At 38.3% G+C, this 12,674-nt stretch overlaps 2 protein-coding genes across 4 annotated transcripts in view; one reads left to right on the top strand and one right to left on the bottom strand.

Moving 5' to 3' along the window:
- Positions 1-3,905, top strand: part of LOC106168040 (kinase D-interacting substrate of 220 kDa) — a 38,373-nt gene extending 34,468 nt beyond the window's left edge. For all 3 annotated transcript variants that reach the window (XM_087010608.1, XM_087010607.1, XM_087010609.1), the window contains one exon: positions 27-3,905. In XM_087010608.1, the coding sequence (XP_086866734.1) occupies positions 27-340 (314 nt within the window). In that variant the 3' untranslated portion in view covers positions 341-3,905. The remainder of the gene's footprint in view (positions 1-26) is intronic.
- The window catches only part of LOC106168022 (uncharacterized), a 56,836-nt gene continuing 47,675 nt past the window's right edge, over positions 3,514-12,674 (bottom strand). The window contains exons 31-42 of the mRNA XM_087010606.1: positions 11,762-11,878; positions 11,132-11,266; positions 10,469-10,723; positions 8,636-10,193; positions 8,116-8,294; positions 7,768-7,870; positions 7,302-7,451; positions 6,609-6,638; positions 5,839-6,119; positions 5,513-5,577; positions 5,133-5,183; positions 3,514-4,989 (exon numbers count right to left, since the gene is read on the bottom strand). Of these exons, the coding sequence (XP_086866732.1) occupies positions 4,960-4,989; positions 5,133-5,183; positions 5,513-5,577; positions 5,839-6,119; positions 6,609-6,638; positions 7,302-7,451; positions 7,768-7,870; positions 8,116-8,294; positions 8,636-10,193; positions 10,469-10,723; positions 11,132-11,266; positions 11,762-11,878 (2,954 nt within the window). The 3' untranslated portion in view covers positions 3,514-4,959. The remainder of the gene's footprint in view (positions 4,990-5,132; positions 5,184-5,512; positions 5,578-5,838; positions 6,120-6,608; positions 6,639-7,301; positions 7,452-7,767; positions 7,871-8,115; positions 8,295-8,635; positions 10,194-10,468; positions 10,724-11,131; positions 11,267-11,761; positions 11,879-12,674) is intronic.

Genomic DNA, 12,674 nt, shown 5'->3' with positions numbered 1-12,674 from the left:
AAGTTGATGTGTGTTGTATTTTACAGATCAGGATGTGCTACTGGAGAATGTTGATGTGAACTGTCCTCATCCCTCAGACTGGAAGTCCTTGTTAAAGTTGGACTGCAATCCACAACACATGGCAGCACTCCTGAAGGAGCACGAGTTTACTTTTCAAGATGTTGGACATTTTCTCCCGTACACAGTCAATATTGACCATTCTCTGGAGCAGCTGGTCACTACTGCCGTGGAGGAGAAGCGGGTAGAGGACAATGCTGCCTCCTGCCTGAAGACTGAGGATGTCCACAGTTTGTTCAGAGTTTTACAGGCAGGTATACAGGGAAATAGCTCAGCCTCCTGAGACACTAGACAGTTGCTAGTAGTTGTCTTAACTCTGGCATATAAGACATACAATACAGGGAACTAGCTCAGCCTCCTGAGACACTACAGACAGTTGCTAGTAGTTGTCTTAACTCTGGCATACAAGGTATACAATACAGGGAACTAGCTCAGCCTCCTGAGACACTACAGACAGTTGCTAGTAGTTGTCTTAACTCTGGCATACAAGGTATACAATACAGGGAACTAGCTCAGCCTCCTGAGACACTACAGACAGTTGCTAGTAGTTGTCTTAACTCTGGCATACAAGGTATACAATACAGGGAACTAGCTCAGCCTCCTGAGACACTACAGACAGTTGCTAGTAGTTGTCTTAACTCTGGCATATAAGACATAAAATGACCACCAAATGTGGAATACTTTTCTTTGGATTTAGTGAGACTTTCCCCAGTTATCACCTTGACCTACTTTTCAAGGTCACAGTTGTGGTGACACCTGGTGGGTGAAGGGAGGAAAGGGGGGGGGGGGGGGGGGAGCGGGGTGATGGATCCTACTTTTATAAGGTATTTTACTTCCATTACCTTCCAGCATTACTATCTGGGATGTGAATGTAAATATTTTCACGGTTTTGCACATGTAAGTTCAGCATGTTCCCAAGATAGTTCTTTATTTTAATTCTGTGTGTGATCAGATGAGGGCTGAGACCATTGAATAACATTGAATAACATTCTTTTTATTTGCATTTTCTCTGCATGATTTGACTTGAGATTAATATTTATTGTTAAATTTTAACTTTACAATGCAAGTCACCAAGAAGGTATTAGTGAGCAGGTTGATGACGTACTTGTAGATTGTTTTCATTATTCTTGATAATTTCAAATTTTGTGTATTTTTCTATGTGATGTTAATTGTACCACCAGTGTAGGCGATGGCGGTACACATGGTTTTAGTCCTGTCCGGATCGTTCCGCCAGCTCCGCTGCCATGTTACCGTTACTGCTTCTCCTCCTAGACGGTAAGGGCCTGCTTACCCATCTCTTGGATTTAGGTCACCTATAATCTCAACTCGTTCCACGTAAAATTTGGGCTTTGTTGGTGCTGGGGTCTAGGTGTGGTGTTCATTGCAATGCACCCTTGTCCAAAAATGGCAAAATTAAATGTTAATTATCTACCATACCAAAGGAATTATGGGAAAATTGTTACAGACGGCTGACCAAAAGTCATATGTGGAGATTTCAAATATGCCCTTGGATTTGACCTTTGACCTTTATTTCAAGGTCAAACGGGCCAACATTTAAAAAAAAAAGAATTTTTTTAACGAAAAAAAAAATTATTTGCGATGATATTCAGAAACTACACAGACCTAACCTATAATATTATTGGAAGGTGTTACCTGTCTGGGCTCCGTATCTCAAAAGGTTCGCTATGTTGCGCACAGGCGTTAGTGTCTCGATTCCATAACCGATTCTATTTTGAGAAACGGGGCCATGGTATCGAGACACTTGCGCACGTGCAAGTGCGTCTCGATTCCATGGCCCCGTATCTCAAAATCATGAATTGAAATTTGCAAATTTTGTTCCCTTTTTTCTCCAAAACTGGCAGAGATAGGTCCATAGTTACTATTGAACTTGAATAGGAAGTCATATACTGGCAATCTAAATGTGACCTTGAAATTGACCTTTGACCTACTTTACACCATAAACTGAACTTTGCAATTTTTTAATGCTTATACTTTCAAAACTGGCAAAGATACGTCCATAGTTACTATTGAATTTGAATAGGAAGTCATATATTAGCAATCTAACTGTGACTTTATAATTAACCTTTGACCTACTTTTCACCATGAACTGCACTTTGCAAGGATTCCTTTATATCTTCAAAACTGGCATAGATACACCCATACAGTGTAGTTACTATTAAACTTGTTTAGTATGTCATATACTGACAATCTTAGTGTGGCCTTTAAATAGACCTTTGACCTACTTTTTATCATGAACTGAACTTTGCAAATTTCTTTCCCTTTTAACTCCAAAACTGGCAGAGATAGGTCCATAGTTACTTTTGAAAGTGAATAGGAAGTCATATACTGGTAATCTAACTGTTACCTTGAAATTGACCTATGACCTTTTTTTCATGATAAACTGCACTTTGCAAATTTTCTGATCTTTATATCTCCAAAACTGGCAAAGATATGCATATAGTTCCTATTAAACTTGAATAGGAAGTCATATACTGGCAATCTGTGACCTTAAAATTAACCTTTGACCTACTTTTCACCATGAAATGAACTTTGCAAATTTTCCTTCCCTTTTATCTCCAAAACTGACAGAGATAGGTCCATAGTTACTACTTAAGTTAAATGGGAAATCACATACTGGCAATCTGTGACCTTAAATTTGACCTTTGACCTACTGTTTACCATAAACTGCACTTTGCAAATTTTCTGATCTTCATATCTCAAAAACTGGTAAAGATACACCCATAGTTACTATTGAACATGAATAGGAATTCATATACTGGCAATCTAACTGAGACCCTGAAATTAACCTTTGACCTTACTTTCACCATAAACTGATCTTTGCAAATTTTCTATCCCTTATATCCCAAAAACTGGCAGAGATACACCCATAGTTACTATAAAAGTTAAATAGGAAATCATATACTGGCAATCTTTGACATTGAAATTGACCTTTGACCTACTTTTTCACCATGAACAGAGCTTTGCATATTTTCCTGTCCCTCATATCTTCAAAACTAGCAGAGATATGCCCAGTGTTGCCCCTAGTTTTTTTCTTTTGTCAGCATATATGCAACACTGACAACACATTTCAAGGAAAACCAATAGGTCTATTGTCTAGAGAATCACAGGAGTGATCAATGTTAGGAAAATACAGGTCAGTTCAAAAATCTGCTTGATTGTACCATTTTTTTTTTTTTTTTTTTGTTGCATATTTTGAGAACTTTTGTCGATTGTATTTTATACAGCTTGTTAAGCACAAGACTGGTGGTGGTGTCCCTTTTTTGGGGGGTTTTCCATTTGAATGCGCTTACTCCAGCTGGTGGTACAATATCCGGAGGCGGTATCGCCTCTCTGATCCTGTAGTTTGGTTACTCTTTTTTAATAAAATTTACCAGCAAGGAATTATGGTGATTAGTTTTTTTTTAATTTCAAATCAATGTACTTTGAACACAACCACAATTTTACTTGTTTTTTATTAATGTAAAAATAATTTATTTCTTTAGTATCTACACATAAAATATTTACATTCTAGACTTAACATTTTATGAAAGTCTTTGTAACAGCAAAACTTACAACATTATTATCAATAAATAGTAATCTATCAATTGTTAAATTCTTGAATAAAGGCCTTCTACATATGTAAACTATTATGATATCATAAAAGTGGCTAATGTATACTAGCATAATAAAAATACGAGCAATAGTATGTTCTAAGTTTTAAGTATGAAATAATCTACAATGCTGGTGAGTATGAAATGAATGCAAAAATGCTTTACTGCTTGTAGAAAATGTAACAATACAAGTTTCCAATTTGTAGTAAAATAAACTTACATATGCCATATAACCTACACGGTATGAAATGTACATTGCTTACCAAGCCCTTTTTTGAGGTAAAACTACTAATACATTAAATGATATGTAAATAATAAATGTTCTGGAATAAAAATGTTGCATAGTAAACACAAAGCAATCTGAACCGTCCTGGTGACCATTCATTGCTGGGAAGACACATGATGATTGCTTTCATTTGCATAACTTGTTTCTTTATGAATGAATGACATAATATATGCTGAACATGAGATAAAAAGCTATACAAGTACGATGTAATCGTATGTGAAATAACCTTGTATATGTAACAACCTGTATACTTTGGACGGAGTAACAATGTGCTAACTAACCTGGACATTATGTCTACAGTACAATGGTCCACCTCTCATATACTTGGCATGGAATGCATCCTCAATTTTTATATCACAGTTAAGTTTCCACCATATGAAGGAAACAATTCACATAATATAAAAATAAATTCAAAGTTTGGAATGTCCCAGTATGGGGTGCTTCTAATAAGCCCCCAAACTTGTAATCTGCATGTTTAGCTAGTTACAGAAGGTTTCACAGTCGGATAGTGAGTATAGTTTTCATCAAACAGTTCTACAGATTTTACATGTACATATATACATATACCTAATAAATATACTGATTATATCTACTTCATTAACTTCAGATTGGTCTGGAACAAATGTTGTCAAAAGTGCATCATCAGGGAGGGGCTTGCGTAATGACTTTACTAAAAATGTACAGACAAATAACATAGCTAATTGTCACAGTTTCAGATAGAGTCAATATGATTACATCCTCTCATTTGTATTCAAGTTTGAAAGTTTACCAAAATGACAAAGTTGCAGTTTTTGTCAATTTAAACTATGCTGCACACTTCAATATCTCTTTGGTGATCTACATGTATGGTACATACAGTACAGCAGTAATATTGCTTATATTCAGATATGGAGAGATACAGAATGAGTTCATTTTCATCTTTGTGAGCACCATAAACTGTGCACCATGCATGGCACGGCCACTATTGCACAGAGCTGTATGGACATAAATCTGTGGACAAATGGCTCAGATGTTAGACTCTGGCTTCAGTTTTAGCTGCAAGAGAAAAAAATTCATGATCAGTAAAACTGTCATGCTATGAAGTAACTAATTAATGCAATTTCTTTGTTTTATATATTGTGACTTGCTATAACAATTAGCAATTTTTGTAACTAATTAAAATATAAAGGTCATCATACCCTGTATGGGCTTGTCTTGGCTGGATCCACCTGTGGGCGTTTTATACGGAACTGAAAAAAAAGGGGGATCATTTGGTAAGAAACTGATCAGCAACCTGGTACAGAGCTCATGTATGAATTGGAATGGGAGAGGAACTGATGGCTAAAACCAGTAAACCATTTGTGAATGAATCAGGTAGTGGGCAAAAAATTGGCGTCATCTTACTTGCAGGTAAATACAGTTAAGATAATTTGTATTAGTAGTAATAGATACTTCTCAGTAAATATAGTCATCATGGTTAAATTTGCTTCATTGGTATTGTATAAATTGACATTGTATATAGATTCTGTTCTAGAGATAAGCCATAAGTGATAATCTGTCTATTTCTCCATCTACTCACAGTTTTGTCCTTGTCCAGGGTGGTAGAGACCAAGTCTGCCCAGTCTGAATCAGAGTCATCATCAGCTGAAAATATCAATGATTTTATTTATTGCCCACTTCATAACATGTTCTTTATTCTGCACACTACAGATGAAATACACAGTGTCACATAAATGAAAGCATTCGGACTTTGTTTAATCTGAGCATGATTTTAATGATAAAAGCAAATTATTAAAATTATCAAATTATTGTATTTAAGGATTAGATTTTACCTCGAGCTGTTTCTCAAACAGTTCTAGCATCCCATGTGCAAATAATTATAAGTATGGACATTTGTTAGTTTACCTTTGAGCCTTCTGTCATAGATATCCAGACTAGAATTGCTAGGGTGAGCTATGGCTTGCGTGGAGGAATGGAAAAAACCTGGCCCATAATGCATCTGGTCTCGGTGCACAGTCATATCACTGGAACTCTGGGATTGTTCCCCGTCATCTCCAAGCCAGTCACGCCAGTTGAAGCCTTGTTGGTTATAAATCCCACGTCCGTCCCTCATGTTCTTCCAGTCCATGCCATATTTAGGATGGAAAGCGCCAGTCACTCGACCGTAGGACATCTGAGTTATGTCACTGAAGGTCAAATTTAAGGTTGGAATGCTTATTATCAAAATGAATTTTATTTCTACCTATAACATGATATTCTGTAAGACTTTTACCTGTAGCTTATATATATAGCAATAGGTATGGGGCATATCTTCATCCCTGAACAAGATTTTATCACAAAAGTTGGGAGAGGTGACCACAAATGTATGAGCTTCTATCCTGTGCCATCATTTTAGTTTAAATTTATTTGTCATGGAGTTGTGAGCCCATAATTACAGACTTTCATTAAACAAAGGCATTATTTTGCTTTCTCAATTATAATGTCTGAACTAAGGCTTTTAAGGAAAATTGCTAGCAGGGCTTTGGGGTTTGAAGCTTCCTAGGCTCTTAGACCTGTAGTGTATACAGACTTACCTGTATGAAGAACTTCCTAGGCTCTTACACCTGTAGTGTCTACAGACTTACCTCTATGAAGAGCTTCCTAGGCTCTTAGACCTGTAGTGTATACAGACTTACCTGTATGAAGAGCTTCCTAGGCTCTTAGACCTGTAGTGTATACAGACTTGCCTGAATGAAGAGCTTCCTAGGCTCTTAGACCTGTAGTGTCTGCAGACTTGCCCGTATGAAGAGCTTCCTAGGCTCTTAGACCTGTAGTGTCTGCAGACTTGCCCGTATGAAGAGCTTCCTAGGCTCTTAGACCTGTAGTGTCTGCAGACTTACCCGTATGAAGAGCTTCCTAGGCTCTTAGACCTGTAGTGTCTGCAGACTTACCCGTATGAAGAGCTTCCTAGGCTCTTAGACCTGTAGTGTCTGCAGACTTACCCGTATGAAGAGCTTCCTAGGCTCTTAGACCTGTAGTGTCTGCAGACTTACCTGTATGAAGAGCTTCCTAGGCTCTTAGACCTGTAGTGTCTGCAGACTTACCTGTATGAAGAGCTTCCTAGGCTCTTAGACCTGTAGTGTCTGCAGACTTACCTGTATGAAGAGCTTCCTAGGCTCTTAGACCTGTAGTGTCTGCAGACTTACCTATATGAAGAGCTTCCTAGGCTCTTAGACCTGTAGTGTCTGCAGACTTACCTGTATGAAGAGCTTCCTAGGCTCTTAGACCTGTAGTGTCTGCAGACTTACCTGTATGAAGAGCTTCCTAGGCTCTTAGACCTGTAGTGTCTACAGACTTACCTGTATGAAGAGCTTCCAAGGCTCTTAGACCTGTAGTGTCTGCAGCAGATCAAAATGGGCAGTATAAGGATGACAATCAAGAGAACCCCTCCTACAGAGCCCAGGACAACGTATACTATCTCCAGCTCCGTCAGACCGCTCTTCACATCACAGAAGTCTCCCGAGTAACCGCGAGGACATCTGGTGGGTAACAAGGAGTGGAGATAACATGGTGCAATCATTTATATCGCAGAGCCTGTGTGTGTGTGTGTGTGTGTGTGTGTGTGTGTGTGTCTGTGTGTGTGCATGTGTGTATATACACACATACTTCTAAATAACATAAGTAAAAGGTCACATCAACTTTTATTTTAATTAGATATTTTCACATACTGGTAATTCAATTCTTTTCAGCAGTAAATGCTATTCTTTCCGGCTCTTTATCTGTCCCCTAGGTACACCCCAGTACCTGCATATGGTCATGTTATTGGACGTCTTACACACAGCCTCATTACCGTACCTGCATGTGGCCGTGTTATTGGATGTCTCACACACAGCTCCATTCTGACATGCCTTCTCCTTGATGTAGATGTCACAGGGGGAAAACTTGGGGAAGATGACAACTGAAATAGATGATATGGAAACTGAAAACAAGCATACCGGGTACATATCAAAATACAACATAGCTCTTGCCATCAGACAGCATTGATGCAGTATGTTGTATTTCTTCCCAGAAATATGGCAATACATTTTTCTAAGGTGTGATATAGATTAGGACAAAGATATAATTTCTTTCATCACATCAATAAGAGCTAAAAGCACTAGGCTTGTAACAAGATACTTAAAGAACTTCAGAACTTCAGCCAACCTTCACCGCCTGTTGTAAAGACTGAGGCGGCAGTCACTGGGTATTCTGTTCCATTATATGTGAAAATCTTGTTTTGGCTCTCTATTCCAGTTTTGAATTGGCTTGCCACCTCCTCTTTAGTCTGGGAATTGACAGTGCTGTTGAATACCACCTGGTGGTCTACTATGGTACTACCATTTCTGGAAAAAGTTGTATTTAATGAATATACTACTAGCATTTTCTAAATCACACCATCTGGTATCAAATTATTAAAACTGCTTTTGCACAGGTATTCTTAATCGTAATGCATTTTAAATTTAAAATATTATTGGCATTGCTGAGAAAAAAAGACCTAGTTTCACTTTTCAAAGTGACATTGTGATTTAACAGTATCTCATTAACATACATAGAGTAAATCAGAAATTACCTTATTTCAATGATAATAACTCTAAGGAAGCACATTACCTTATTTCAATGATGATAACTCTAAGGAAGCACATTACCTTATTTCAATGATGATAACTCTAAGGAAGCACATTACCTTATTTCAATGATGACGACTCTAAGGAAGCCTGACAATCCACTGTACAAGCTGGCCAACTGTAATTCTAGAGTTTTCCAGAACAGGGAGGTGGAATCGTTAAAACCTGCTTGGTAAGTGATGTTAACAGTGATGCTGAGCAGTACAGTGGTGCCCTCTGCTGGTGCTGGTCTGGTGGTTGTTGTTGTCTCTTGTATTGTTACTCCTGGTACAGAATTAGAAATCATTTGAGTGGTTGTCTCTGTTGCAGAAGTGCTTGTTTCTCCTGTCACAAGACTCACAGCAGTGGAAGAGATGTTTTCAGTGGTGATTCTGGCCTCAGAAGTTGTCACAGTTTCTTCTGTAGTTGTTTCAGTATCAATATTTGCTGTTGTTGTTACTGTGATGTTGTCAGCTAATGTTGTTAATAAGTTGGCCTCAGAAGTTGTCACAGTTTCTTCTGTTGTAGTTTCAGTATCAATATTTGCTGTTGCTGTTACTGTGATGTTGTCAGCTAATGTTGTTAATAAGTTGGCCTCAGAAGTTGTCACAGTTTCTTCTGTTGTAGTTTCAGTATCAATATTTGCTGTTGTTGTTACTGTGATGTTGTCAGCTAATGTTGTTAATAAGTTGGCCTCAGAAGTTGTCACAGTTTCTTCTGTTGTAGTTTCAGTATCAATATTTGCTGTTGTTGTTACTGTGATGTTGTCAGCTAATGTTGTTAATAAGTTGGCCTCAGAAGTTGTCACAGTTTCTTCTGTTGTAGTTTCAGTATCAATATTTGCTGTTGTTGTTACTGTGATGTTGTCAGCTAATGTTGTTAATAAGTTGGCCTCAGAAGTTGTCACAGTTTCTTCTGTTGTAGTTTCAGTAACAATATTTGCTGTTGTTGTTACTGTGTAGTTGTCAGCTGATGTTGTTAATAAGTCCGCCTCAGAAGTTGTTGCTGTAAATGGAGCTGCAGTTGTAGCTGTGGTGATATTACAGAAGTCACCCTGTAACCCAGGGAAGCAGGTGCAGTAGTAGCCCCCTGGGATGTTGGTACAGTAGGAGCTGATAGGACACAGATTGAGGTCACACTCATTGATGTCTTCACATACTGTGTTGTTCTGTACATAGCCAGAGTCACACTGACACTGGAACCCTCCCTCTGTGTTATTACACACTTGACCCTGACCACTACAAGCAGAGATATTCTTACACTCATCTATATCATTACAAACCAGACCAGTCCCAGTGTACCCTGCATTACAAGTGCAGGTGAATGAACCAACTGTGTTAAGACATGTTGCCATGGTATCACAGGAACTACTGTGGAGACACTCATCATCATCAGCACAAACTCCGTCCACGTCACGCTGAAAGCCACTCTGGCATTTGCAGAGATACGAGCCCACTGTGTTCATACATTCCTCATATGGTCCAGTGCAAGGGTTGGTGCTATTGCATTCATCCACATCAGCACAGAAGGTTCCATTGCCTGTGTAGCCATCATTACATGTGCAGACATAACTGCCTATGGAGTCATTGCATGTTGCCTGTAAACTACAAGGTGTCTGCAACACACACTCATCTATATCTGAAAGGAAAACAGACATGTAAGGCTAAGTTTATGTTCAGGAGTGACTAATCATGTTGTCAACACATGTTCCTCTGTTGTTTAGTTGCTATCAGTTTATTTCAGAATTGCGAGGAACTGAATAAAATATGGTTTTCCAGCTATAAACACAACTAAATAAATCAAGAAATAAACTGTCCTTCTAGTGGAAAATTACAACTTTGATATACTAAAATTTTATTTGCAGTTTATATGAACAGTTTTCAGACTGTGGAAACACAGTAAAAACAACTTACTTTCACATGTGCCTAAAGCATTCAGCACATAGCCTTGAGGGCATACACAGTAGAATGAGCCATTGGTATTGACACACTGGCCGGCGTTGCCACATATAGTGTTGTTAAGACACTCATTGATGTCAGCGGCACATTGGGAGCCGTTCCAGCCAGGTTGACAGTCTACACAGCCTAGGATGTAGTCACAGGTGGCAGCTCTGCCCTGACAGTCACATATCTCCACACAACCCAGGCCATACTGTGGGGCCACACACTCTGAACACAGAACAAACAAGACACATGATAGGTCATGGTGCTTAGTGGGGGTTAGCATCATCATTGCTGACAGTGGTGGTACATGTAACTTGTCATTATCATTTTTGGTTCTTCCAAGAAATGGTCAATTATTTCGTAGCTTATTCTTTTTTGGGCCACATTCTACTGAAAATTCTACATGAAAAGTCTGTATTTTTAAGCACAGATTCCTTTCTGCAGATTTTATCATAGAGTAAAAATGAAATACTTTTGAAATATATGATGAGAGGTAAAAACTTGGGCCCACAAATAAATGCTCGATCTTTATAAAAGACTGTCACCTTCCCATAATTCCTTTACACATTTACACCTCAAGTAAAAGACATCTACCAGACAAGAGGAACATTCTGAGGAAAAGCACCCTCTTACTTTCACAACTTCTTTTGTCACTGGCAAGCCCGTAGCCTATCTGACAGGAGCAGGTGTAGCCTCCAGCTGTGTTACTACAGTTGCCTAGCAACTGGTCGCAGCCATTTAACACTGGGTCTGAACACTCGTTAATGTCTTGGAGTAAAATATAAATAATAATGGTAAAAATTATGAAAAATATTATTTATTATTTAGAAAAAACTGACATGAAAAAACTGACATGATTAAATAAGCATACAGGTATTATACAAAATAACTGATGGTTAACTCTATAATTTAAGTCAAACTTGGGTTCTTGAAAGTTTTTAAGACAATGTGAATATTTTAATGTCTGTATTTTAACCAGAATCGTACAGGGTGATGGCTAGTGGTATGTTCACAGGAGCGGATTCAGAGATATTTTCTGATAGTCTTCCAAATTATCTTTGTTAATCCGTTCTTGATTTTTGACCGTCTTCCGACAGAAAAAATTAGATACCCGTCAATGTAAACTTGAAAATCTGACCGTCTTCCGGAAGACCCAGAAGACGCCCTAAATCCGCCCCTGGTTCATTATAATCACAAAAAATTCAAATATGTTCTGGCAGAATAAAGAAGAATAAGAAAACTTATTTCCTCAGTGTTGCGTACCTAGACAGGTGCGGTTGTTGGTGTCCAGATTGAAGCCGTCAGGACACTGACACAAGACTGACCCCGTGGAGTTGGTGCAGTAGTGGCTACAGTTCAACAACTGGCAGATATCAGAGTCTGGAAATAGTGGACAAAATATAGGATAATACAGTAGTGGCTACAGTTCAACAACTGGCAGATATCAGAGTCTGGAAATAGTGGACAAAATATAGGATAATACAGTAGTGGCTACAGTTCAACAACTGGCAGATATCAGAGTCTGGAAATAGTGGACAAAATATAGGATAATACAGTAGTGGCTACAGTTCAACAGCTGGCAGATATCAGAGTCTGGAAATAGTGGACAAAATATAGGATAATACAGTAGTGGCTACAGTTCAACAGCTGGCAGATATCAGAGTCTGGAAATAGTGGACAAAATATAGGATAATACAGTAGTGGCTACAGTTCAACAGCTGGCAGATATCAGAGTCTGGAAATAGTGGAGAAAATATAGGATAATACAGTAGTGGCTACAGTTCAACAACTGGCAGATATCAGAGTCTGGAAATAGTGGACAAAATATAGGATAATACAGTAGTGGCTACAGTTCAACAGCTGGCAGATATCAGAGTCTGGAAATAGTGGACAAAATATAGGATAATACAGTAGTGGCTACAGTTCAACAACTGGCAGATATCAGAGTCTGGAAATAGTGGACAAAATATAGGATAATACAGTAGTGGCTACAGTTCAACAACTGGCAGATATCAGAGTCTGGAAATAGTGGACAAAATATAGGATAATACAGTAGTGGCTACAGTTCAACAGCTGGCAGATATCAGAGTCTGGAAATCGTGGAGAAAGTATAGGAAACTATTATAAAGCCAAAAAAAAAAAGGGCATGTATACGTGATTATATTAGGAGATGCTC

The sequence above is a fragment of the Lingula anatina genome, chromosome 4 (assembly GCF_051362555.1).
Source record: "Lingula anatina isolate TDL-2025a chromosome 4, LinAna3.0, whole genome shotgun sequence".
NCBI lineage: Eukaryota > Metazoa > Brachiopoda > Lingulata > Lingulida > Lingulidae > Lingula > Lingula anatina.
The sequence above is the reverse complement of the archived record's forward strand: the minus strand, read 5'-3'. Positions and strand labels throughout refer to the sequence as shown.